The sequence below is a fragment of the Mesoplodon mirus genome (genome assembly GCF_964341445.2).
Source record: "Mesoplodon mirus genome assembly, chromosome: 3".
In the NCBI taxonomy this organism is placed as follows: Eukaryota; Metazoa; Chordata; class Mammalia; order Artiodactyla; family Ziphiidae; genus Mesoplodon; species Mesoplodon mirus.
The window spans coordinates 143,681,393-143,707,836 of NC_138978.1; the positions used below are offsets into that span (position 1 = coordinate 143,681,393).

General features: G+C 42.8%; 2 protein-coding genes across 2 annotated transcripts in view; one reads left to right on the forward strand and one right to left on the reverse strand.

Moving 5' to 3' along the window:
* PACC1 (proton activated chloride channel 1) overlaps positions 1–13,740 on the forward strand; it is a 34,265-nt gene extending 20,525 nt beyond the window's left edge. Inside the window, exons 4-8 of the mRNA XM_082612034.1 lie at positions 250–401; positions 5,255–5,397; positions 6,600–6,744; positions 9,257–9,364; positions 11,025–13,740. Coding sequence (XP_082468160.1) covers positions 250–401; positions 5,255–5,397; positions 6,600–6,744; positions 9,257–9,364; positions 11,025–11,186 — 710 coding nt within the window. The 3' untranslated portion in view covers positions 11,187–13,740. The remainder of the gene's footprint in view (positions 1–249; positions 402–5,254; positions 5,398–6,599; positions 6,745–9,256; positions 9,365–11,024) is intronic.
* A 76-nt stretch (positions 13,741–13,816) lies between these two features.
* The window catches only part of PPP2R5A (protein phosphatase 2 regulatory subunit B'alpha), a 94,107-nt gene continuing 81,479 nt past the window's right edge, over positions 13,817–26,444 (reverse strand). Inside the window, exons 6-13 of the mRNA XM_082612033.1 lie at positions 25,569–25,628; positions 24,542–24,650; positions 23,679–23,732; positions 18,480–18,530; positions 18,067–18,186; positions 17,851–17,978; positions 16,829–16,930; positions 13,817–15,035 (exon numbers count right to left, since the gene is read on the reverse strand). Of these exons, the coding sequence (XP_082468159.1) occupies positions 14,903–15,035; positions 16,829–16,930; positions 17,851–17,978; positions 18,067–18,186; positions 18,480–18,530; positions 23,679–23,732; positions 24,542–24,650; positions 25,569–25,628 (757 nt within the window). The 3' untranslated portion in view covers positions 13,817–14,902. The remainder of the gene's footprint in view (positions 15,036–16,828; positions 16,931–17,850; positions 17,979–18,066; positions 18,187–18,479; positions 18,531–23,678; positions 23,733–24,541; positions 24,651–25,568; positions 25,629–26,444) is intronic.

Consider the following 26,444-nt stretch of genomic DNA (forward strand, 5'->3'; position numbering starts at 1 on the left):
GGGGAGGCTGCATCCCTGGCCGGGAGGGGCTTACTGAGGGGGCAGTTGTCTCCTCCATTAGGGCAGGGCTTTCTGAGGGCAGGGTGTGTAGTTCCCCATCCTCTGTGACACTTTTCTTCTCCCTCATCTGCAGTCACCCAGGGAGTCCTGAACTTAGGTGGTTGGCGGGTGTGAAAAAATATATGTGACATGATTTTAGGGGTGTGGTGAGGGACTGTGACCGTTCAGTTTTCCCTGTTTGTCCCCCAGGCATTGCCCTGTACCCCGGTCAGGCCCAGCTGCTCAGCTGTAAGCACCATTACGAGGTCATTCCACCTCTGAAGAGCCCCGGCCAGCCAGGAGACATGAACTGCACCACCCAGAGGATCAACTACACAGATCCCTTCTCCAATCAGACCCTGGTAACTCTCGTCTCCCCGAGCTGGGTCTGGGCAGCATGCTCCATTGGCCTCGCACCCTGAGAACCCCAGTCTTCTTTCTGCCAGGTGGCCTCCCCACTCCCCACCGTGGTGTGGGCCCTCGGCCCCTGGCAAACACTCGTAAGTGGAGTCTGGCCGCGGCTGGCTCACCTGCTTTCAGGGAGGGCAGTGGGGCCTTCGGCCTCCTCTGAGTGACCCTCCGGGATTCCCGACAAAGTGATAAGATCCTGTCCTGGATGGAAGGGTGGCGGGCTGCAGGGTGGGGCCGGTGTGACACAGCCAAGTGGGTCCCATAGCTGACTGCCCGACAGAATTGCCAGGATCCCTTCTGAAAGCAAAGATTCTGGGTTCCATGTGGGCCCACCTGAATCACTGTTCCTGGGGGCGGGGCCTAGGCATCCATACTTTGGAGTAACTATGCCAGTGTAAGAAGGAGCGCTGGTCCGGGAACAAGGACCCCCGCCCTGCCGTCACCCACGGCTCCGCTCAGCCGGGGAGTGGACGGCGGCGGGGAACAGCGTCTGCACAGGGTTCTGGAGGGAGGGAAGGAATTTCGTATATATTTACATCTTCTCCTTTTCATCCCATATCCTTGTTTCCAAAAGGATTGAACAGGGCTAAGTAAGTTTTCCAGCTCAAAGAGAGGAAGGAAAGGTTTTCTAAGCAGAGGAACTCTGCACCAAGGCATAAAGGGAGGAAACAGCATGTTTGTTTGTGCCTCTGAGCAAAATTCCACAGGTAGGTGTTTCTGGAGGGCCAGGTGCCCCCAGAAGGGCAGTGGGCGGTGAAGTTGTGGACAGAAGTACCGGCCAGATGAGGAAAGCATGTGTGTCTGCTGTGGAGAAGGACCTGCTCCTTTGGGTGATAAGGAGCTACAGGTGGGCCTTGAGATGAAAGAATCCCACTAAGACTTTTTCATTAATATTTGTTCTAGACCTCCTCCTAAAATCCTGCTGAAATGATTCCCACTCCTGCAAAAAATAGAATAAGATAAAATATCGATAATACCCAAGGACGGGTATCATCTGAGGACCAGAAATTTTGAGGAACTGGTGTAAAATATAAATAGCACACTGGGTCAGATTGATGGAGCAAAATCAGAGAAAACCCATGCCCTAAAACAGATGCCGGAGAGGACTGCTGTAGAGGTGAAAACTTTCCTTCCAACTGCTGGCTCTGTGTCAGCACATTAAAGAGCAGGGCTGCTGTAGGGCAGGTCAGGATAATAATTACAGGACCGCCTGCCAGGCTTTTAGCCCTCCCGGGGCACGCAGAGCTGCTGGGGACAGTGTTTGCTCTGGGGAAAAGGCTCTGGGCCCATTCTCTACCTAAGCTAAGGGGAGGTTCCCTGCTTGGGCACTGGGCCAGCAGAGAGAAACAGAGCAGAACTTGAGATTGGACATCCACAATGGAAGGAGAGAGCCACCAGAAAGGAATCTCTTCCCAGAAGAGAAGTACGCATAGCGCCTGGCCTGCTGGCCTTCTCTGCTCGCTGCCTCTGAGCGTCCTTACCGTCAGCCCCAGGCAAGGGCGAGCCTGGGAGAGGGCCTGTTAGGAAGAAACCCACAGCCCAGACCTGTACTAGTAAGCCTAACCCTTCACTCAGAAAGAAGAATGGAGAATTAAGGGCCACTAGACTTTTACACGAAACCAACCACGTAAAAGGATGGAGAGGAAAAAACAGGACTCCAGGGAAATGGAAGCTGATTTAAATTAAAAGGAAAAGAACTTTAAAAAATTTTAATGAAGAGCTAGGTAATACAAACGCTGTCTGTCTGGATTCTCCGCTCTCTCCGTTCCCTGTGTACCGACTGGATGCCCATGCGCGCTTAGATGGCACTGCAGGTATAGGCTCTCCAGCCGTCTTTCCTCTCGGCTCCCCATTGAGTAGTACGCTAACTAGGAGTCCCTGTGTCCCAAACCTGTTCATGCCAGTTGTATCTCTTATAATAGTTACATAGTTTAACTAAGTATAATAGAAACCCATGAAGTAAGGGCAAAAAGGGGAGTCATTTCCATGAAAACTTAATTTGACTGCAGTTACCTGTCTCCAGCCCTGGGTGATGGGCAGTCTTCACCACTGGGGCTCCTTGCCATCCACAGCTGTAAACTAGAGAGAGCTTACCCACTCCCTGGGTACCGGGTCCCCTCTACACAGTGCAGAGCCATGGAGGAGGAGCAGAGGGGCTCAGTGGAGCTCCGGAGGGAAAGGGGAGAGCGGGAAGCATGGCCGCCCCCGAAGCCTGATGGAGCCCCTTGGGTGGGACCTGTGAGGTGTCCTGCCTCGGCCCCCGGGGAGGAAGGCAGAGGCGGGCGGCAGCGCCTGCACCTTGGCAGAGACTCCTGTGTCCTGGATTGCCCTGGCCTTGTCCACTGAGAGAGCCTGCCTTGGCTGTGATCCGCTGGGCCCATCCTCTGGAGTGGACACTAGAAAACAGGCCCTCCCTGGGCCCCACGGCTTTGGCTCTATAGGTTGGGGGGCTGAACAGTCCTTATCCTTCTGCTGCCCGCAGCCCCTTTATTTGCAGTGAGATGTCTGCAGAAACGTGAGCTTCTGGCTGTTTACATCCTGTTGCATCCACGTGAAAGCATCCCAGCCAAGGGGCTCATCTGGTCCTGCTTCATCAATCTTCAGATTCTCATTTATTTTCTAGTCTCTACCTCTTGTACCCTCAATTAAATCTCGTTAGTTTTTACCAAATGCCTTGCTGTGGCGCAATTAGGGTCACCGCCATTCCAGCCTGTAGGACCCATGTCTGTTTCCTCACCGCCTGCCATATTCCCGGTGTCCAAATGTGAAGTTGATGCCTTATCTTCACGTGGTTGTTCCCTCAGCACTCCAGTTCTGGAAAACAACTTATGTTGGTCAGAGTACAGGCTAAGCTCCTGTACAAAAGCAAACACTCCAGACACACACAGTGGCTGAGATAAGAGAGGGCTGTTTCTTTCTTGGGGGACGTCTGTGAGTGCGGGCAGTGCTGCCTCGCAGGATGGCCAGTGAAGGCTTCTGTCTGTCACTCTGCCATCCCTGGGCGCCGTCTCGGTCCTCGGGGTCAGTGCTGGCCCACCAGCACGTGTGCGCTGCCCGATCTCGGGAAGGTGAGCAGCAGAGGGCGGGCAGTTCCCCGCTAGGGGCCTGGCGTGGGATTGTGTGAGTCACTTTTGTGCTCATTCCAGGAACTTCGTCCCATGGCCACATCTGAGGCCAGAAATGCACCTCCAGTGGGCGACTATATCCTGCTAAAATCTGCAACTGGGGAAGCAGCACTGGTTCTGCAGTAGGAAGTGGATAATGGAAACTGGGGACAGTTAGCATTCTCTGCTGCCCCTTAACCTGTCATGGAAAGGTTGAAAATAAACAGATGGACAGAGATCTCTTGGGAAAATGCAGCCATAACCAGAGAAGTGGATTGGCAGTTTTACTGTCAGTTAAAATGGAATTCCAGATGCAAAGAGTTAAAAGAGGGCTGTTTATGTAGACAAGAGGTTCAAACTCCACTTCTCCCCACTAAGACTTAACAGCCATAAATTTTTATTTGCAAAACAGCATACCCTTTGTATTCCTCAGGCAAAACCTGTTAGAAATAAAAAATACTATCACCTTAGAGTGTTACTAACACCTCTCTCAAATTCACAGTTCAAACAGACAGAAAGTAGTAAGGATAAGAAGTGAGAATTGAATTGGCACAATTAATAAACTTAGAGTAAGTGCATGTTGTAACACTGTACCTGTCAGAATACTCTTTTCAAATCTCAGTATAGTATTTATAAAAGTAGATGTAAAGATGTTTCTCCCCAATCTGTAAATCCAGTATCATCACAGTTAAAAGTCCCAGTTGAATTTTTTCATGGAACTTAACAAGCTGGTTTTAAAGTACATTTAGAAGAGCATGTGGGGACTTCCCTGGTGGCACAGTGGTCAAGAATCCGCCTGCCAATGCAGGAGCACGGGTTCGAGCCCTGGTCCAGGAAGATCCCACATGATGCGGAGCAACTAAGCCTGTGCACCACAACTACTGAGTCTGCGCTCTAGAGCCTGTGAGCCACAACTACTGAAGCCTGCACACCTGGAGCCCATGCTCTGCAACAAGAGAAGCCACTGCAGTGAGAAGTCTGCGCACCACAATGAAGGGTAGCCCCTGCTCGCTGCAACTAGAGAAAGCCCGTGCGCAGCAACAAAGACCCAACGCAGCCAAAAATAAAAATAAATTTATTTAAAAATAAAAGCATGTATACAGAATAACCCTGCCAGGTTTGGGGATGGGGTGGGGAGTGATGTGGAGGGGACCTGCCCAGTCAGATACCAGAATGAGTAAACATTCAGGGGTCAAACCTGCGTCTGCCCACTGTTTGGGTAGTGAGAGTGAGATCCCTATTTCATACCATAGACAAAACTGAAAGGCAGGCATATTGTGTATCTAAATGTAAAGTTTTTTAAAAAGTGCTAAGAAGAAATACAGGAGAATATTGATAGAATTTTGGTTTCCCTTAGCAAGCAAAATCTAGAAGCTGTGAAGAAGACTGACAAATTTCACTGCATCACCTTTAGAGCTTCATATAACAAATGGCATTAGAACAGAGTTAATGGGAAAGTGACAGACTGGAAAAAAACACTTGTACCTATACCAGATGGAAGTTAGTACCGTTTCTAAATAAAGAGCTTCCCCAGCACTGCCAGCCAGTGAGGCTCGTGGCGGGAGGACAGGTTGCTGTCAGGCCTGGTCCAGACGCTGTTCCTGGGCGTGGGGTGGGGTGAGGAGCCCTGTGTGCCCGAGGTGAGTTCAGGAGCACCCACGCGGCTCTCCCAGCTGAGACTCTGGCCTTTGTCTCCGCAGAAATCCGCCCTGATTGTGCAGGGGCCCCGGGAGGTGAAGAAGCGGGAGCTGGTCTTCCTCCAGTTCCGCCTGAACCAGAGCAGCGAGGACTTCAGCGCCATCGATTACCTCCTCTTCTCTTCTTTCCAGGAGTTCCTGCAGAGGTGGCCTTTAGAGCTCAGGGCGGGCTTGCTCGACACTCATTCTCATTCCGGCCGTGCCCATCCCTGGGCTGGGGCAGAGGGTGCAGGGAAGCAGGGCTGTGGATGAGCCACTGGCCTGGAGGAGGGCCTCTCCACACGGTCAGGCGAGCCTGGTGTAGGGGGTTCCGAAACGCAGCGCTGGTTGAGTCCTGGAGGGAGGTTGGTGGGGCCCACCGCTCCTGGCTGGGGCTGCCGAGGACGGGGTTTTGTGAGCCCCTGGAGGGCAGCCCCTCCCCTGGGCCTGGCTCCCCACGGTGTCCGGGAACTGGGTCTAGCCCTGCTAGAGGGCTCAGGGCCTGTTTGCCACGTGTTTCTAGCAGGAGGATGAAATTTCCTGTTCGTGTGTGGTGCCACCTCTGGGGCCCAGAGTGCTCATGTCATGGGCCATGGGAGCGCTTTCGGCACGGGCCTGAGCGAGGGTGACTCAGTCCCTCCAGGTCCTGCGTGGCCCTGGGGTTCCATTTCAAGGAAGCCGGGCGGCAGCTAGGGCAGAGGAGGCCGCTCCCCCAGCTGACGAGGCCATGAGCTGCCACTGCCGGTCACACCCCAGCGCCCCAATCCTGCCCATCTTGGAGCCCGGGGCCTCCTCCTCGGCACCTTCTGCCACCTAGAGTTCCCTCTCCCTTCCCTGCTTGAAGCTGGCCGTGTCCCCTGCCTGCCCAGCCCCTTTCTGCTCCTCTTGTGTGGGTCCTCAGTACCGCCATGCGGTTGCCACTTGCCTGCCACGTCTGCACCGTCCTGAGTGGGTGCTGTGGTGTCCTCCCTGGCTGAGAGCTCCCTGGGGAAGCCTCTTCCCTTCTCTGGCCCTTCAGGGAGGCTGAGGGCCAGTGAGGGCACCCCAGGGCTGCTGAAACCCAGAGTTTTCCGAGGCACTGGGAGCGCGTCTGCAGAATGCAGTGCTGGGTTCCCCGGGAGCAGGTGCTGGGGGGGCGGGCTTCTCCTGCCGGGAGCCTCAGCGACCGTGCTCGTGCCTTGAGGCAGCTGACAGCTCCCCCTCCGTCTGGAAGCCAAAAAGCAGGCCTTTGAGGAAGCGGGGAGTGGGCAGTGGGAGCATCCTGGTGCTACCAGCAGAGAAACCGGCTTGACATAGGGGCTGGAGTTTGAGTCTGGCCACGTTCGAATCCCGCCTGATTAACATGGACCTTTCTTCTCTGCCCTCCAAGCCCAGACAGGGTAGGCTTCATGCAGGCCTGCGAGAGCGCCTATTCCGGCTGGAAGTTCTCAGGGGGCTTCCGCACCTGGGTCAAGATGTCCCTGGTGAAGACCGAGGAGGAGGATGGGCGGGAGGCGGTGGAGTTCCGGCAGGAGGTAGGTGGTGCTGGGCTCGCTTCGCATGGCTGCTGACTCCACCCTTGAGTGCAGGGTGGAGGGAAGCTTCGCAGAGGGGGTGACCGGTGCACAGGGTCTTTGGGGTGAGGAGGCCTTCGCCAGGATGAGAGAGGAGCCGGTGCCCGGGAGTCTGCGTGTTCTTCTGCAGGCAGGGCACACCCCAGGCCCTTTCCCTTTGTCGCTGCAGCCCTCACAGTGCACACGGCGGAGCGTTCTACAGAGTGGCACCTCACGCGGCTCCTTCTGATGCCTGTTTTTAGCTCTGCTGTACTCCCCTGCCCGGCCGCGCTCTGAGAGGCTGGCCGCTGCATAAAAAAGTAGACTATTTGCAGGGCAGAGACTGGATATGGTAGCCTCTGGAGTGTGGGGTGCATGGTGATCCATTGGGACGCAGGAGGAAAATACTAGCTTTATTTTTGTATTAATTTTTTTTAATTAGTTATTTTTGGCTGCATTGGGTCTTCGTTGCTGGGTGCAGGCTTTCTCTAGTTGCTGTGAGCGGGGGCTACTCTTCGTTGCGGTGCACAGACTTCTCACTGCGGTGGCTTCTCTTGTTGCGGAGCATGGGCTCTAGGCGCGCGGGCTTCAGTAGTTGTGGCTCGCGGGCTATAGAGCACAGGCTCAGTAGTTGTGGCGCGCGGGCTTAGTTGCTCCACATCATGTGGGATCTTCCTGGACCAGGGCTCGAACCCGTGCTCCTGCATTGGCAGGCGGATTCTTAACCACTGTGTCACCAGGGAAGCCCCTCTTTTTGTATTAATTTTTAAAACCTCATCCTTTCTCTATTTTTGAATGTTTTAAAATGCATGTAACATTAGAACGATAATAGTAATGTTATGTCACTTCTAAGAAAGTTATAAATATGTTGGCATGTGTTCAGAATTCTTTACTAATGGGAAGCGTGATCCAAAAGCTTTCAGCCCCCTGACCTGGGGCCAGGAGATAGGCTGTGATCCTGGGGGCAGCTGGAGAGGACGTTGGGAAAAGGCGTGGCACCGGGGGTGGAGGGATGGAGGGACGGGACAATTTGGTTGCCTCAGCAGGGCTGGTAGGCAGTCACCACCCAAAGCAAGGCCGCACCCCTTCCTGGGGGGCTTCCACCTCTGCAGGGGTGCTGCCATCCTGCCAGCAGCCCTGCCCAGGGCCTGGCCATCCCACGTGTCAGTGGCTGGGTGCCTGCAGAGGCAGCGAGGAGACAGCTCTGGTCTCGCATCCCCTCCTCCTCCTTAGAGGTTTTCCATTTGGGCTGGACTCCGAGGGGCAGCTTTAGGAAGGGGCTGGCTTGGAGAAGGACCCACTCCAACCGACAGGGTGGATGGAAGCCGGGCTCTCGTCCGGGTCTGCCCCTCCCCACGCTGCGCTCCTAGGACGATTCCAGATTGGAGGCCTTTGGGAACGGCTTGAAGCCAGTTTTCTTCAGAGGGACAGGGCTTTTTTCCTGCCTTAGGCAACGACCACCTGGCAATAGGTCCTTATTCGTACTTTGTAAGATAACTGTCATCTCCTGGACATTTATGCCACACTTTTCTCCAAGAACTCCAAGTTCTTTCTCATCCGGCCCCCAAATCAGCGGAGAAATGAGACTCAGTGTGTTCACCTTTCACTTAGGTCTCCCCAGGCTACCGCGGCTCTCCTGGTAGCTCCAGCTGTGATCTGAAACCAGTGGACCAGACCCCCGTGAGCCTGTGCACTGTAGAATGTTTGTGTGCCTCTCAGCATCATCTGCATTGGAAGTCTTTGGTGGGGGATGTGAACTCTTTTGAACAAAAATTTTAAAAATTTTTAATGTTTTTATATCATGTTTTAAAGTTTAAAATGCTTTTCCTGTGTGTTGTTTCATGAGAGCCTCTTTACAACTCAGTAGACAAAAAATGTCCCCCAAAATGGCATTTTGTCCCCCCATTTTATGAGAGCAAAGCAGAGGCTCAGACCTGATGATGGCCCAGCCAGACTTCTGGAACCCGTCTGCTCTCCATTTCACCTCGCAGCCCCTGTAGAAGCTGTAAGCAGGCCTCACCAAGCCCGCCTGCTCACCGTGTGTTTACAGGGAGTGCTCAGATGGGCAGAACTGCGAGGCTGTACTTGGTCCCTGCAGACTGGAAGGGTTGAAATACTCAGCTCTTCAGGTCAAGTATATTGACATTTGGGATTTTTATGGCTTTTAGTTGTGAGTCTTGCACAGTACTTTGAAAATGGTTTAATCAGGAGTACAGATACCTAGCGACAGATTTCAGTGACAATCCAAAACACCTATTGTGTACCCCAGATCCTGTCCGTTTCCTCAAAGAATGATGGAAAGCAACGTAAAGCCTTGGCTCTGGGACCAGTCTCGGGATATCGTGTAGAGGAGGTTTTTGGCTCTCTCCCTCCAAAAGATGGTGTGAGGAGAGCCAAGGTCTCAGCTCCACTAACTGCCCTCTCCTCCCCCGTGGGCCTGGCCAGGAAGGGACGCAGAAGCGGTGTAACACTGTTTTCTCTCCTCTCTACCTAGACCAGCGTGGTTAACTACATTGACCAGAGGCCAGCGGCCGAAAAAAGTGCTCAGTTGTTTTTTGTGGTCTTTGAATGGAAAGATCCTTTCATCCAGAAAGTCCAAGACGTGAGTGTTATCTCCGATCTTTAGAGGGAAGTTCCCACCCCGAGGCATTTTGGTGCATCCTTGCAGGCTGTCCTCATCTTCTGTCATAGCGCAGATTTCTGTGTCTTTCATATTTGTGACATTCATTTTCTATATCATTTGTGTTTAATTGACCTCATCTTTAACCCTGGACTGTCGTAGCTGTGAATGTGAGGGCTTCGTCTTTGTTCACCGTTTATCTGGTGTCCAGCGCGGTGCTTAGTCCAGCGTAGCCACTGAGTAGTGATAGTGAATGAACTAAGTAGAAAGCATTAAGCTAATAATCTAGATTACTGCTGTTGGAAGCCATTCTTCTTTATTGGTTCTCTGTAGGATGAGAGTCATTTTTTATTTGTCGTAAATCAGAGCAGAAAGGTACTAATCAGAAATTAAGAGAGCATCAATTAATGCCAGATCCCAGACTCACCATCTCAGAAGGGGAGGGGTGATGGGACGGCTTTGCCAAAAGAACATTCGTGAGATGCCATTTACCAGAGCCAGTCCCAGATCTGATACTGATTGTTGTTTAGATCATCACAAAATGTCCTGATATGCTCGTGGGTTGGGGGAAGACATTTCAAACCTGAGGCTCAAACAGGGAGGGTCTCTGTGATGTGGATGTGCCCCATGATCCCACCACCGCTAGTCGTGGCCTGGCTGGGCCGTGTACACGTAGGCATGTGCAGACTCCCTGAATCAAGACTCCACGTGGAAGAACGAGCGCCTTCAGCTCCACATGTAAAACGTGTGATCCAACATTTTTTAACCTACTGTGTTCAGTATGAAGTCCTATTATGGGCCAAGTAAAGCCCTGAGCTCGAGGCCGACTGACTTGCGTCGTCCCTCAGCTTCACAACTGTCCTAAATGGTGGTGGTGGCGGTGTAACTTTCATATGTGAGCCTGAGGTCACCCTGCTGAACTGGGTCTTAGAAGTGCTGTGTGTTTACCAAGCGGGGAACTCAGACAGACAAGCCATGACCTCGGCCTGAAGGAGTTGCACAGTCAGTGAGAAAACAATCTGGGCTGTAAAGGAAGTAATTCCAGACAGTAAGGACCTGCCAGAGGGGTTTGTGGGATAAATCTCTCTGCTCAAGTCGAGAGGGTTTTGGCTCAGTGGTCAGAGGAAGCTGTGAGGGGCCTGGAAGGATTAGTAACTCGAGGTGGGAGGAAAGTGTCCCAGGCAGGGCAAATTGGAGGGGCCCATCTGCAGGCAGGAGTCCATGAGGTGAGTGGAGGACAGGCAGTCGCTGGACTGGATGGGAGGGGAGGTGAGAGTCACTGTGAGATGGGAAGCAAACAGGAACTGACCGTACAGATGGGGTATATAGTTGGGGGGAGATTTGTCTCAAAGCAAGGTCAGTCACATTGTGGGTTAGGCCAGAAATTTAAAGCTCAGGACTGAGTACCTTATTTGTGCAGAGCTTTTTGAAAAATTTTTTTTTGCTTTCAGGATCACTTTATTGTAGGGAGGGATTAGTATTTTTCTCCTCAAACTGAGCTATGGACAAAGTATGGAGTTATGGCAGTTTTAGAAACCAGTTGTTTTTCTTGTTGCTCAGCAACTGGAGGGGCTCTTTTACAATAACACTGAAAATCAAAAATGGAAGCCAACAGAGAAACCTGTTTGTTTCTGTTTTGCAGATAATCACCGCCAATCCTTGGAACACGATCGCTCTTCTCTGTGGGGCCTTCTTGGCATTATTTAAAGCTGCAGAATTTGCCAAACTGAGTGTGAAGTGGATGATCAAAATTAGGAAGAGATACCTTAAAAAAAGAGGTCAGGCAACGAACCACATAAGCTGAAGTCGCCTGCGTTGTTCGTAGGACTGCCCGAGTTCATGGAAGTTCTCATCACTTCTGCTTTGGTAAACCTAGCTGCCTCACTTGAAGAAACGGGCCTTGCTGGGGGCCTGCCTGTCACACTGCAGCTTCTAACTGGTCCTCAGAGAGACTGTCTAGAGCCCAATGGAACAGATCCAATGGATGACCTTAACCGTTATTTAAGTATTTAAATTATTAATGAACATTTTTTGACATACGACATGAATAGGGTTTGTGGAAGATGGAATTAGATATAATCCAATTTCCTGAAGGTTTTTGGAAGCTGCCTTCCTTCTTGGTTTGGTGTATAGTTAAGGTCTAACAGGATGATTAAGGCTCTGACCTTAGGTTTTTTTCTTGAGATTTTTAAAAATGGACAGGAGAGTGTGATTTTCTTCTCCCCAACCAGTGACTCCTCGGGTGTGGAGGTCATGCTGTGGAACCGGTGTACCGTGTGTGAGAAATGCAAAACCCCTCATGTCTCTGGCGCCATCTGCCAGCCCCTGACACGCTCTCTTGTTTGTTAAATATTAAATGAGACTTTTTTTTAAAGCTACTAGAAAAACTAGTAATTAGATCTCTTGTGGACTGACTAGCCACCTACCTGTCTGGCTAGAATATTGGTTGATGCAGGTATGATGAACATACAAAAACACTAGGACATGTGTACATAGTAGGTGCCTACTCAGTGTATTTTGATGATTTCATTAATAGATGAATAAAAGTTAGGTTAATACAAAAGGAATCAGTGTGCCAGTATGCATATCTGCTAAATCAATAGGCACCAGTATGCTTTCATTCTGTGACCTCCAAATAAAAGGGAGTGTGAGCCTGAAATTCCACGATGGACAGGTCTGGACTCCCGAGGTACATCATGACCATGTCCAGGGAAGGGCAAGGTGGGCAGGCGATAGATGGCACGTGGTCAGGAAGTGACAGTAAAGCCCCATGAATAAGCTGTGTTAGCTCTTCCTGTCCTACAAACCCCCCACCCATCTGAGAAAGGGGCCTTCAGTATGACCCTCAGAGCTTTCAGCCCAGCCTGTGACAGAGATGAGTAACCTCTGGGTATTTTTCACATGGTAGCCATTGGCTGATTTAAGGTTATGAAGATTATTTCCAGAGTTTTAAATTATTTACATGCCCTTTGCTCCAAAGAGGACTCGGTAGCATTTCTTCAATTTTGTAACCCGGTTTTAGATAATTCAAAGAGAACAACTCAAATGTATGAGTGGGGCAATTTTAATCTCATATCTAGTTAGCAGCAAGAAACTGGTTTTTGGTTGAATTATTAAAAGTGAACTTGTGTAAGGAAATATTCCCTATTTTTCTATGGCACAGAAGCAGGTACATTCAAACTTTAGCCTAGGTCCTGTCTCTATAAAATCTTATTGTAAGGCAAATGCAAAGCCAGGCATTAAAGCTTACATTAACAGCATTGAAAAACAGGTATGTGTATTTTTTAATTCTCTCTAAAAATGACACACCACTTTAATATTAAATAGCTAACAAAATTTGCTCCAGTGAACATATTAAAACTGTACTTCCTGTACTGTAGAAAGTTGGGAGACCTCTTGAATGTGCTTTCGAGTAAGCTAATTAATTAGGAAGTGGGCATTTCTAGCTCTTTCTTCAACAACAACTATTAGCTGCAGTCTGCCAAAATCTACTCTGGCTGCTCTTCAGTGGAAGAAATGTATGCCTAGACCGTCCACAAAATAGACATTTAGACCCAACCGTCTCTTCTGGGGAGGCTGGGGCTTGCCTTTTGCTGTGTTCTGTAGCAGGGTCACCCTCTCCTTCTCCGTGTGCTGCCCCCAGTTGTCAGTAAATCCCCCCGGCCGGCCTTAGGTGAGTGTACAGCATCTGGCAAGAGCACTGGGCCTGGACGGCTGAGGTGGCGGCCATTTGAGAGCATCGTAAACTAGGAGCCACGTCCCGAAATGAAGAAGAGTTTCTCCTGGTTTCACAGCAAGCAGAACGAGGTGCTTTCACAGTGACCTAGGAATAGTGTACTAGAGTTGTTTTTCATGGATGTGAAAGAGTAGAAGCAGACACCAGTAGTTGAAACCTTTGTAACAATCATCTCCCTGCCCCATAAAAAAACAGTGCTATTATTACTTATAGATTTTGAGATAGTTATCCTCCTAGGTCTATTTCATTTTATTATTTTATTTTGGCCGCACAGCACGGCATGTGGATCTTAGTTCCCTGACCAGGGATCGAACCCGGGCCCTTGGCAGTGAAAGCATGGAGTCCTAACCACTGGACTACCAGGGAAATCCCATGGGTCTATTTCAATTAAAACTATGTACATATGTACACACATTTAAGGTAAGTTAAACCCATCCTCCAAACATAAAGGGACATGAAGGAAGATGGAAGGATATCCTAGAACTTAGAATTTTATGTGAAAATTCTATACAACAGATATACTTTGGTAAATGGCTAGAACACTCGACTCGGGCACACAATCTTCCTATTCTTTAACTGGTGTACAACCTGCAATTTGCCTTAAAATTTTCTCTGTATACACGTATGTATGTACGTAGGGGCAGGGGCAGGCTTCTTCCGAGCGCCTAACCTTAGTGCTGAAAAAAGCAAAGTCGACGTAAGGCAAAATACAAACATAGATTTATTAAATGCTGCTCAATCCCCCAATAAAGATCTTTCATTACAAAACAGTTTTCCACACAACTGCAAGTTAAGAGATTGGAATGGTACTCTGATAACAAAATGTGAGAAAATACTTGACCAAGTAGAAACATATACGACTTCTCTATAGTCAGCTTTTTCAGAACCCTACAGAGGAAGCCTACTGCATTTCCTTTACATAAAGCCAGGCAGTGACAATGAGCGCTCTGCATCACCACACCGTGGGACTCAAAGCCTCCATCCCTGCATCAGGAGGTACTGGAGAAGGGCAGGTTGTGAGGACTGGAAAGGCCCTGCCTTCAGCCTTTGGGAGGAAGAGGAGGAATGAACTGAGAGGCAGGCTGTGTTCACGGCACTGCCCCCACTAATCTGTGCTCAGCGCTCTGGGGAGCTGCAGGTGAAGGGGGATGTTCATAAGGATCGATCTGAAGAATTTGGTTTACTTTCCCAGCTTTTATTTATAATTTGTGCTTTAAAAAGCCTGGAAATTAAGTTTTTGCTCAAATTCCAGAGTACAGTAATATCTCTATGAAGGAAGGCTTAGGGCAAGTAATTCCCTCCGTCATATTTCTGGGAGAGATGAAGGGAAGGATGAGAATTACACCTTAGTTTTATTTTAGGAAAGTCTTTTTCCTAGGATGTAACTAAGGTCTGCAGCAATGTGAAAAGCACATTATCAAAGGGAAAAATATACAGAGCAGACTACTATATCTATGTGCAACACAACCAAAAACAGAATTCAAGTCATGATTCTTACCACTCCCATAATTATTTCACTCATATCATAGATGATAAAGTTCATTCATTTCTGTGAAACTTCAGAAGAGTGACACAAATCAATGATTAGACAAAGGTTACAATATACTATGGCCATGATATAGCACAGAGCTATGTTTAGTCCATATATTTTTTTTCATTTACAGTTGCCAGAAAAAAAAATTGGCCTTTTAATTATATTATACTGATGAGGTTTGTTTCATAATTTTTACATATTTCAAAAAAGTGTACAAAACCACCTATCCAACGGAGGTGGAAGGCTTTTTTTATTCATCAGTTGTATTGCTGAGAATACTGTGCATGTTGTAAGCACTGTTCTGCTTTTCTAGAGCTTTCTTTAGCTTTAGCTCCTCCAATTTTTTCCATAATTCTTCACGTTCCAATTCCTTCTTTTTCTCCCTGTAAATAAAGCAAGACTTTTGTAGTTAGAAACTTTTATTTCAGAGCTTGAAGAAACATGCTGTTTGGCAGTTGGCTGGACTGTTCACTCACATTTCACTTAAATCCCTCTACTAAAGCATTTGAGACTTTATATTACCTAGAGCACCACGTTACTCATCTTCATCTCCTAAGTGTAATACCACGTCCGTGTGGCTCCTGTACCGACTGAAAGTTATCGTTCGCCTTCCCTCCCTGCATTTTATCACCACCACCGACTGTGGCATCTGTGCTTTATGGTTGGCAAAGTACTTAGTCACCCCTTGCAGTAAACCCCTTGCAGTGGGTTTTTGCCGACAGACTGAAGTGCTGGTCACGAGTCAGCCTGGAGCCATTTCCAGGTGGAAGCCATACCATATCCTTTGGCTCCACATCGCTAGCTGCCAACCAGTCTGTGTCTTACTATGTGTTGTCTCCTGCATGTCAGAAGGAGACTTTAAAGTTTGAATAACCTCTCTAGAAAAGCAAAACTCAAAATATGTTGCTTCAACTACTTAATTTCAGTTCTAAAGAGAACATTTCTGAATAACTTGGACCAAACTATTCTGAAGGGCTATCTGAACATGTGAAAAAACCATGGGCTTACCGTTCTGCAGTTACATATGCTTTAAGGGGACAAAAGTGCTGATTTACGCAGCCAGTAAGATATAATGATCGCTCTTAGTTATGTGAAATATGCATTTTTCAAATATAAGTTTCATATGATCCTAGTCATTTTTCCTTCTTCACATTGCTTCCTGGGACTCAAACTATGTACCTAACTTCTATTCCTGCCTGAAAGGTGCTATTTAAAAGAAATAATGCATTGAGTTAGTTATTGATGGATTAGGATGGCCTTGAAGAAGAGAGATCCTTTCTCTACTTGCCACCAGAAAACCAGGACTAGGAACTTATAGTCAAAATAGATCAGCTTTTCCAAACAGAATAGTTAATACACTTATTAGAAATAAATGGGCTCAGGTACAGCAGTTATTGAAACTGAATAAATATATGAGAAGGAAGTGATTTTTACATTATTTTGTAGTAATTTATGAAATTTTCAAAAAGAGGTAATCACTAAGCCAAGTTCCTAAATGCTAATGTGTGTGACCATTTAGTCACTAAAATATATATTGCAAGGAACAAAATATCAGTAATAGTACTCAGGCACAGACTTATCCTTATGTGAGTTTCCTCTTCCCAAAAGGGAACTATACTGACTTTAAAATACCACTTTGTTAAAATGTGAAGCTTAAAAACTATCAAATTATTGTGCAAGGAACAGTTGAAGAATAAGCTCACTATGGAAGCCCATGTGGACAAAAGCAATTCTCATAAATGTAAAAATAATTACGTAAAGTAGTATTTAAAATTCAGCAAAAATTGTATTTCACAATGCAGATGTTATCATACTGATAAAGTCTAAGGCTCAGAATGAGATAAACAGAATTTATGATCCACATTAAAATCATAATCTAACCATTAGGAGTTTACCTGGAAATGACTTTAAAGTACTTATTAGAGACATTCAAATTGTAATGCTAAATGTAATTGGCTTTTTTGAATTTTATTTATTTATTTATTTTATACAGCAGGTTCTTATTATCTATTTTATACATGTTAGTGTATATATGTCAATCCCAATCTCTCAATTTATCCTACTGCAGCAATTCGCTTCTTAAACATAATTTTAACTTAGAATACCTTATTGGACTGCATCACATTCAACTAATCTAAAATGTACAGATAAGTCTATAAATAAAAATGTCAAATACCTTTGTCTTTCAGCTTTGTATGAACTAGTAAGATCATCGAAAAGCTTGCCGTTCATCTCCATGAGGGTTTTCAGCACATTGTACACCAGTGCTACAATGGTCCTAAAATGAAAACAAGCCAGTGCTGGGTTACTGATGCTACTAACAGATGGGAAATGTAACACTATCATCTCTGAAATGGGTTAGATGCTAGCTGACTCAGTCAATCTATTTTAGAGCTGACAAACTGAAGTTCAATAAGTTTAGTAATTTGCTCAAGGTCACACAACCAGTGGTAGTAGAGATGGTCGGTCTGATTCAAAAACTCCTTCCATGATACAGTCCTTCCCACTGTATCATGCTTAGATTAAACCCTAAAAATGTTATGGTCAGCTTCTTGTCTGCTCTAGAGTCTACTATCACAAACCCTGAGTAACAGCATTAAAAGAAGTTGAAAAAGATCCAATTACCGTAAGTTGTAAGAAGAAAAGTAAAAAACAGGACAAGGATGTTACAGAATTTAGAATGTATACAATCTAAACATCACTGATGTGACCTTGAGCACTGAAGCTTCTCCCTGGGCTAGGCCAGCTATGGAGGTGAGACTGGATACTGGCAGCACACAGTCGCCTGTGCATCCTCTACAGATGTTGGGTTGGTCTCCCCAACAGGGATTAACCACACACTGGTACAGAATGTCACACCAGACAGTCCCTAGATTTGCAATTCTAAATAGAAATTAAGAACATACAGGAGTTCAGGATTTCTGAGCATGAGCCACCCCTTCTCCTTGGCCCTGCAATAAACCTTTCTCTGCTCAAAAAAAAAAAAAAAAACCAAACAACAAAAAACCCCAGAACATACAGATACACATACAACTTCATAAAACTCAGTGCAGAATAAAATATAACTATGTGATGTTAACCTTGGCATCAATTCCAAATATGTACAGGTTTCATAAGTATGAGTTATGAGATCAAATGACAAAGAGGTCAAAAAAACAAAAACACAAAAATAACACAATCAACATAAAAGACACTTACGGATTCCAGTGTTCTTTGGAGATTTTGTACAAACTGCCAAACATAATTGGAAGAATTTTATCAATATTCTCCTCAATCAAACTAAGAATATATTCATTGTTCCAGAAGTACAGCGCCCTTTCTGCAACCTAAAAAAAGACATTTAGAAATGTCAAAACTAAAAGACAAAAGAAGTAATAGTATAAAATAAAAATGGCTTCACTGAAAACATCATACCTGAAAATGAGAACTGGATACACACTTGGATATCTGCTTAAAAAGGGGCTCTTCAATTTTTTTGAATTGTGTTGGTTCAATGACATCTAAGATTTCTTCAATTTCTCCTAAAAACATCACCTAGGTTAAAAAAATTTTCTTTTAAGAAACATAATATGACAAATTACATGATGTTAATATAGAAAACACAAATGAGAAGGTTAACCTACAAATTAAACAGTGGATGAAAAAAATCTTGATAGTATATGCAATTTACTATGATGTACAGATAATCTACCAAGTCTCTCTAATCCCCACAGAACATCTCCCGCTTGGTAGCAGTGATGATACACCCAGCCCAAAGAAGCATGGTTTATAGCCCTGAGATTGAGAAGTTCTAATAAAATGCACTGTTTTTGTTGAATGAAATGCACCTCTTTCTGACTGCATGTTTTTGGCCAAAATTTCAGCAATCCTCTGATCACCTGCAAAAAAGGGAAAAGTTTATTTAGCATGAATTAAGCAAAGAATCTGGTTAATCTCAGGAAATTTTAAATAATTGTGATAATATCAATATTCATTCTGATGGAGAACAATAGTATTCAATAACTATGTATATCCCCTTACTCTGCTCAGCTTTAGACTTCTACCAATTCAACAGATACTTATTGAGTGCCTTTGTACCAGATACTGTTCTAGGTGCCAGGGACACACTGATGAATAAGACAGAAGGAGGTCCCTGATTTTCATGAAGCAGGAAGACCAACATAAGTTAGCAATTAAACTTATAAATAAAATAATTTTAATAGTAGTAAGTGCTACTTCCTACTAAGAAAATAAAGTATGAGATAATGACTTGGTGGGGTGAGGAAGGGAGGTTATTTTAGGGAGAAATTAAGGAACAGATAATTCCTGTTATTTAAACCATCATGAAGCACCCAAAAAAGCCAGAAAGCTTCTCAATTTATTTCATAGCTGGCACAGTCTTGATAACCCAAATACAACAAAACAAGGGATCGTGAATTTAAGTAAACATAGTTGCAAAAATCTGTATTAAACCGAATATAACAGTATATTAACAGAATACTGCTACCTACCCAATAACTTATTCCAGAAATTCCAGGATGGTTCAACTCATTATAGTTATAGGTTAAAAGGGGGAAAAAAAAACTGTATGATCATCTCAAAAGATTTTGAAGTTACTTGATTTTTTGATTGATTACATATTCTGATAACAATTTAGTAAGCTAGAACTAAGAATTTATCAGAAACCATCAGCAATCAACTTATATAATGGTCTCTTGGAAATTGGCAGTAAAACCATTTGGGCCTGGTGCTTTTGTGGAAATAAATCTCTGACAGCCTTTTAAGTAAATTTAGTTATTGGTCTTGTCTAGTAATGAAGAACACTCATCCAAATTAAAACTGGGGAAGAACACTGTTCTGGAGCCAATCCAGTAAGATAAGAATCTGATGAATAATGTTGAAAAGGGATATCAGAATTATACTTATTTGTCTAAGTGTATGATAATTATATACTGCTTAAATATTAAAAGATGAAAAATTACTAGAATGAGTAGGAAAATTCAATTGTGGTCAGATAAAAGATAAATATGTAAAAATCAATACCTTTTAAAACAAAGTATCAGTTACAATAATCAGAGAAAAATAATTAAAACAATAAGGTAGTAGCATGGAAACTGACAGAGAAGATACATGACACAGAGGAATACCTAGACAGACTCAAGTATATATGAGGTTTTAATATATGACAAAGGTGGCATTTCAGTTCCTGGGAAACAGCTGAATTAGTCAATTAATTGGTGGTACTTGAACTGGTGGTTCACCAGTTAGAAAAAAAATTTTCCTCAGATTTTAAGGAACTCCTTTGGTAGGCAGACTCCTGAAATGATCTCCTATGATCCTTACTTCCTGAATTCACACTCTTGTGTAGTTGAGTCCTTCCCTCAAGTGTGGATTGGCCTACTGACTTGCCTCTAACCAACAGAATGTGGCAAAAGGGACAGAATGTCACTTCCATGAGAAATTTACAGAAGATTGTGACTTCCATCTTATGAGCAGACTCTCTAGGGCCTTCTCGTCTTGCAAGCTTTGATAAAGCAAGCTGCTATGTTGGAAAGGCCCAAGTACCAAGGAATTGAGGGTGGCTGCTGGCCAACAGCATCTGAAGAACCAAATGCTAACAACAGTCACGTGAACTCAGAAGCAGATCCTTCCTCATCTGAGACTTTATATGCAACGCTATACCTGGCCAACACCTTGACTGCAGCCTTGTGAGAGACCCTGAGGCAGAGGACACAGCTAAGTCATGCCTGGATTCCTGATTCACAGAAACTATGCAATAATAAATGTTTGTTGTTTTAAGCCACGAAATTTTGTGATAATTTGTTATGTAGCAATAGAAAACTAAAACAATTCCTTACCCGTGTCACACAAAAATTTCAATTTCAAATGGTGTAGTGGGTTGAATGGTGGCCCCCAAACAGATATGTTCATGTCCTAATCTCTGAAATCTATGAATGTAACTTATTTGGAAAATGGGTCTGTACAGATATAATTAAGTTAAGGATCTCAAGATGAAAGCATCCTGGGTTATCTGGGTGGGCCCTAAATCCAATGACAAGTATCCTTCTAAGAGATAACACAGAGGAGAGACCGAAGAAGAGGCAGCAATGTGATATTGGAGCGATGCAGCCACAAGCCAAGAACACCTGGAGACACCAGAAACTGGAAGAGGCAAGGAACGGAATCTCCCCTAGAGCATCTGGAGGGAGTGCAGCCCTGCCGACACCTTGATTTTGGACTTCTGGCCTTCAGAACTGTGAGAGAATAAATTTCTGTTATTTTAAGCCACCAAGGTTGTGGTAATTCGTCATGGCAGCCCTAGGAAACTATTATAGATGGAATAAAGTTTTTACACGTAAAAACTAAATCCATAAAATAACTAGAATATGATACTAGAGAGTATTTTTATAATCTCAAAGGGCAGAAGGATTTTACTTAGCATGACATCAAGGCCAGAAGCCATAATGATGAATAGATTCCACTACATAAAAAATTTTTAGTTCTTTAAAAAGGCAAATATTAAAAACAGTATATTCAAAGTTAAAAGGAAAACTCCAAATGGGTAAAAAAAATTTACAAAATATAATAGGCAAAGGCTTAAAAGTAGGCAAAGGACACAGAAATACAAATGACTAATAACCATATAAAAGGATGGCTGTAATAATTTTAAAAAGCCAATTAAAATATTTCATACCTATTAGACTAGCAAAAATTTAAAACAATATTCAGCACTGGCTGATAAGGGAAAATAGGCACCTTCACACACTGTACTCTTTGACCCAGCAATATGGTTTTAACTTCAGTAATTTGGTTTTATATTTTTTTGAATTTTTGAATTTTATTTTATTTTATTTTTATACAGCAGGTTCTTATTAGTTATCCATTTTATACATATTAGTGTATACATGTCAATCCCAATCTCCCAAGTCATCCCACCACCATCCCCCCCGCCACTTTCCCCCCTTAGTAATTTGGCTTTTTAAAAATTTTACATACAGTAAAATTTTTTCTTTTTTTGGTGTACAGTTCTCAGGGTTTTTTATACACACATAGATTTTTTTTTTGTAACCAACATTACAGACAGGACACAGAATAATTCCAATACCCTAAAACAACCCCACACCCAGCAACATGCTTCTAACAATGAAAACTCCAATAACTCAAGTGTCCATGAATTGGGGATTGATTAAATATGTTATGATAATCCATATAATGGAATTTGATGTGACTAGTGAAAAAATGAAGCAGATTAATATGGAAAGATATCCACATTATACTGACAAGTGAAAAAACCTAGTCAGCACTGTCCCACTGTTTAACCTATACATAAATATATGTACAGAAAAAAATTTATAGAAATATATTCACCAATTTATATGGTTATCTTTAGGGGATCAGATTTTAAGGAACTTCCTCCACATTATGCTTTATGATTTTGTCTTGTGTGAACCAAATTAACACATTACTTTCATAAATGGAAGTAACAATAAAGTCATTTCCATTTTGGAAAATAAAATAATTCAATAGAAGATCTAGGGACATAAAGAATGTAATAAACTACCTAAAGCTCTGACTCATTTACAATTTGTAGGAAGCTTTGATATGAATTCCAGCCTCCTAGAAAATGAGTATTAGGGCTCAAACCCAAGTACTATGGCCTTAATTTTGGTGCTAGAATGGCCTATTAGTAGAAATTACAAGATCTCTGTATCTACAGATCTTTATGAATTGAAAAATATTTTCCTTTGTCAACTTGGACATTTTATCTCCTCATGCTGCTCCTATTTCTATTAACCCAACTCATCTAAGCCAAATGTCCGGCCCTCATCCATCTCCCTAACCTTTTACTCTATAAAAAGAAATCAGCTGTCTCCCCGATCCACTCCATATTAACTTAATTATATTTATATCTGTTTATTATTCACCAAGCATGAACCATGTTATGGGTTTTCTTTGTCTCAATTCTAATGAGAGCTATCATGGATTTGCATTAAGTTTTACTTCACTTTAGAGGTTTATGTGTTTTCATGTAAATACTGGGCTTCTAATTCTCCTATTTGTCTTTAAAAACTGTTTTTAGCTGTTTCCAGAAAGAACTGCAAGCCTAAAAAGTCTAAAACTCTAAACATCAGGGAGTGGAAAAATATCTTTCATTCCTTTACACAGACAAAGCTCAAGTCAAAGGGAGAACACTAAGTACATAATTTTTTTCAAGTGCCTCTGGCCTAAGAAAACTCTAATATAAAGAAAATCATATAATTTAAATCCTTCAAACCCCTTGCTATTCTTCAAGAACTCTTAGTTTAAATATTTAGATTTAGGATACCTAGAAAACACCCTCTCAAAATACTTACTTCACCAAGGTTAAAATGTTGTTTTCTATGTTTTTATCCTTTTCTGTTTTTCCCTAAACTTATCTTTTGTTTTTCTTGAATCTTCAATTTTCATGATAACATTTTTATTCTCTCCTGAATCTTTGTATTATAGACAATTAGTAAGCAGCAGAATTCAAAGACTGAATTGCTATGTTGATTCATAAAGTAAACAATCTTTATTCCAAGATTATGTCTTAATCACCAAAGGCAAGGAAATGTTTTCAATCCCTATCATGTGGTTTACCGTTAATAAGAGGGGAAATCCTATTTCTAAAGAAAAAACAAAACTCAAGGGAATAGTTTTGGGACCCTTACAGTATGTTTTATGTTTTACTTTCAGAAGGTGAATGAAGATTAAAAAGACTATCACTGAAGGTACCATGTATATAAAATTTCACTGTAGTCATTTGATCCTGTCCTCATACATCTTAACTACTATATATTAATTTTAATCTACATTTAAGTTACTCAAGACATACATTATAACTCATGAGAGCTCCCCATCCCAATCTTGTTCTCTGAGTACACATTAACCTCACTTTCCTTCTTCTAAATGATTTTAGTTTAAAATATATTACTACTACTGTTTGGTAACTCTATAAGGGAATAAAGAAAGCTAAAATAAAATGCTACAATGTAGACCAAAAACATAAAAATAAGTAAAACACTTACAGGTTCTGTTAGTGTTGTATCTTTCTCCAGGAACTGTACAACACAGTAGGCTAGCTAAAATACAAGGGACAGTTTATAAATATCACTGAATGAAATAACATTTAGTAATGCAGCATTTTTATATTTAGCTAACAAAAACTACCTCATTTTGACAAACTTTATCACAATATATAAAAATGAATATACTCATAGTTGTGCAAGTCACTTCTACTTCAAAAAAGATGTCCTTTTTTCAGTAGTAACTTCTGAATATTAAGTTAACTGAAATATTAAAGAAAATGTAGTTGGACATATCAATCTTTCGATATCATTTAGGTGGCAGACCAGTTCTTTGGGGAATTAAAAGCACTGTCTTTGTCTTACAAATCAGAAGTGTAACTATAGCACACTAAATTAATAGATACATACACAGATAAATAAATAAAGTTGGCTGAAATAAGACTAGAGCTAACATTTTAGTTTTTCAGCATGTTTCTAACATATATGCTGATATGATATTATTCTTTGAGTATTAACAGAGGAAACTAAAACCATTCTCTAACTAGGTCACTGAGGCTAGATGGAACATTCTACAGATATGTGGGATTTATCAAAGTCACACAGTGAGTTAGGTCAGGGCCTGGACCAGAAAAGAACTTGATCTTTCCTGTATCTATACTTACAGTTCATTCAGCTTATTTAAGAACACTAAATATCATAATGCTTTAAAAATTATGATACAGTAAAAATTTGCTTTGGGCAACTTACAAAAGCAAATTGCTTAAATATACTTAAAATTGCCACCTCAATATTTCTCAGTTTCTCTGCCTTTATATCAGTCTTTGAAACAACATTCATTTCACCTGAAATCTCCTGCAACTTACCTGAGCATGAAACAAAGCTAATCCTTTGGCAGTATGCATAGGAATAAGAACCTTCATTAGAAATTGTTTATGTTCTGCTTTCAGTGGCAATGCAAAGCCATTGATAATACTGGAGGGAAAAAAAAGCAGGGGAAGGGTTACGTAGTTACTACTTTATTTCTAAAAGTTATTACATCCCCAAGTACCTAGGAACTGCTCTGCTTCAGTCCTGGTGTTGAATGACTTACTCATCTGCAAACTACGTTAGACTATCACTATGAAGTCTGCTTCTTTAAGTCATTCAGTGATCCCAAAAGAAAACGAGGACTGCCAATTTAATGTCCCAGTAAGCAACTTCATGTTTTCTATAAAGCCTATCACTTATTCATGCCTTTATTTTTCTTCTCTAAAGCACAGGAGAGTCAATATCACAATATTGTTAGAATTTTCAATATATTCTGAAGTAAATGGGTAGTTTCTCTTACTTTATTGAAAGATCTGAAATTAAGTTCTCTCCATAATCATTCTCTAAGTATTAACAGAGGAGACAAAAACCATTCTCTAAACATAAATAGAGGGTCTAAACTTCTCTCATGTTAATACTGCTATGTGGTGAATAAGGAAGGCAAAAATGTTCATATAAACTAAAATCAAAGTCTGTAGATTCTTCTAAAAAGAACAGATGTATAGGAATGATCTATCAACATCTGAACAAGAATTCCTGTAACTTCATCAAAGATTCACTATAACTTATTTCATCTCTTCCCAATCAGATCCTATAGGTTTCTGAGGCAGTCTGGCAAGATCAGGCATAAAATATGCCACAGCTTCAAAAGCACAAGTCTATTCTGAAACAGATGTCTTGCATGGCACTATTTTAATATGCTGACCCCCTAAAAAGCTAAAATAAGAATTCAGTTGAGAAACTATGCCTTATACTATATATTCAAACTCTAAAATATGAAATAATTTCTCCAATCCCAGCTATTTTAATACATAAAGCATTCAAAGTTACTTAATTCTTAAAAAGAACAAAAAACTGACCTACCTTCCTAATATTTCAAGGAGTTCAGCAACACCATTGAAATGTTCTGTTTCATATATAAACCTAAATTTAAAATAAAGATAGATATAAAGAAAAATCAAACATCAGAAAATTAAACTGAGAAAAAGATGTAGGAAGGTACAAAGAAATCTAAGGGGCAAATATAAGAAATGTTCAAGCACACTTTAGGAATGAATTCTTTGTAAGCTATTTTGCCTTAATCAGTTACTTCTTAGCAATCTTATAAAAGAAGGTCTATTTCCTATTAAACCACATATACTTTTGCTAAAATTTGCTATATATTAAGATAACAATATAATTTCATCTGGAATATTTTATTTTACTTTACTTTACTATAAGGAAGATGGGTCTTCTCAAAGAAATACTTTTTAAAATAGGAAACCTCTACTCATAGGTAACTCTAAGAGAAAAGGACTCATGTAATAAAGCCACTTTTATTCAGAATTTTTCTAAGCCTAAACTACACAGGCTGACTAGCTTTCTAAGATTAGGGTCGCCTTTAAAGTAGGGAGTCATAGACTCAAATGATGACAGGATAGGCAGGGAAGATACCATAAATCATGGGCAGGGCCCCAGAGAGAACGACAGAGAGCTGGACAAAGATGTTCTCTCTAGAGGAGGCAATATTTCTCATCTCTGACTGTTACAGTGTGAAAATGCTAGCCTAATTTTGCCACATTATCAACTCAAACAAACAAACCAAACCTGAAATTTGGGTATTAAAGCAAAATCTCCTAATCTGAAGCAACTACTCAATAGATTTCATTGATAAAGTGGTCAAAAGATAAATTTAATTAGCTTTGTCAGAAAATCGAATGAAAATACTGCCAAGAGCTACTGATTTAAATGGTATTTATA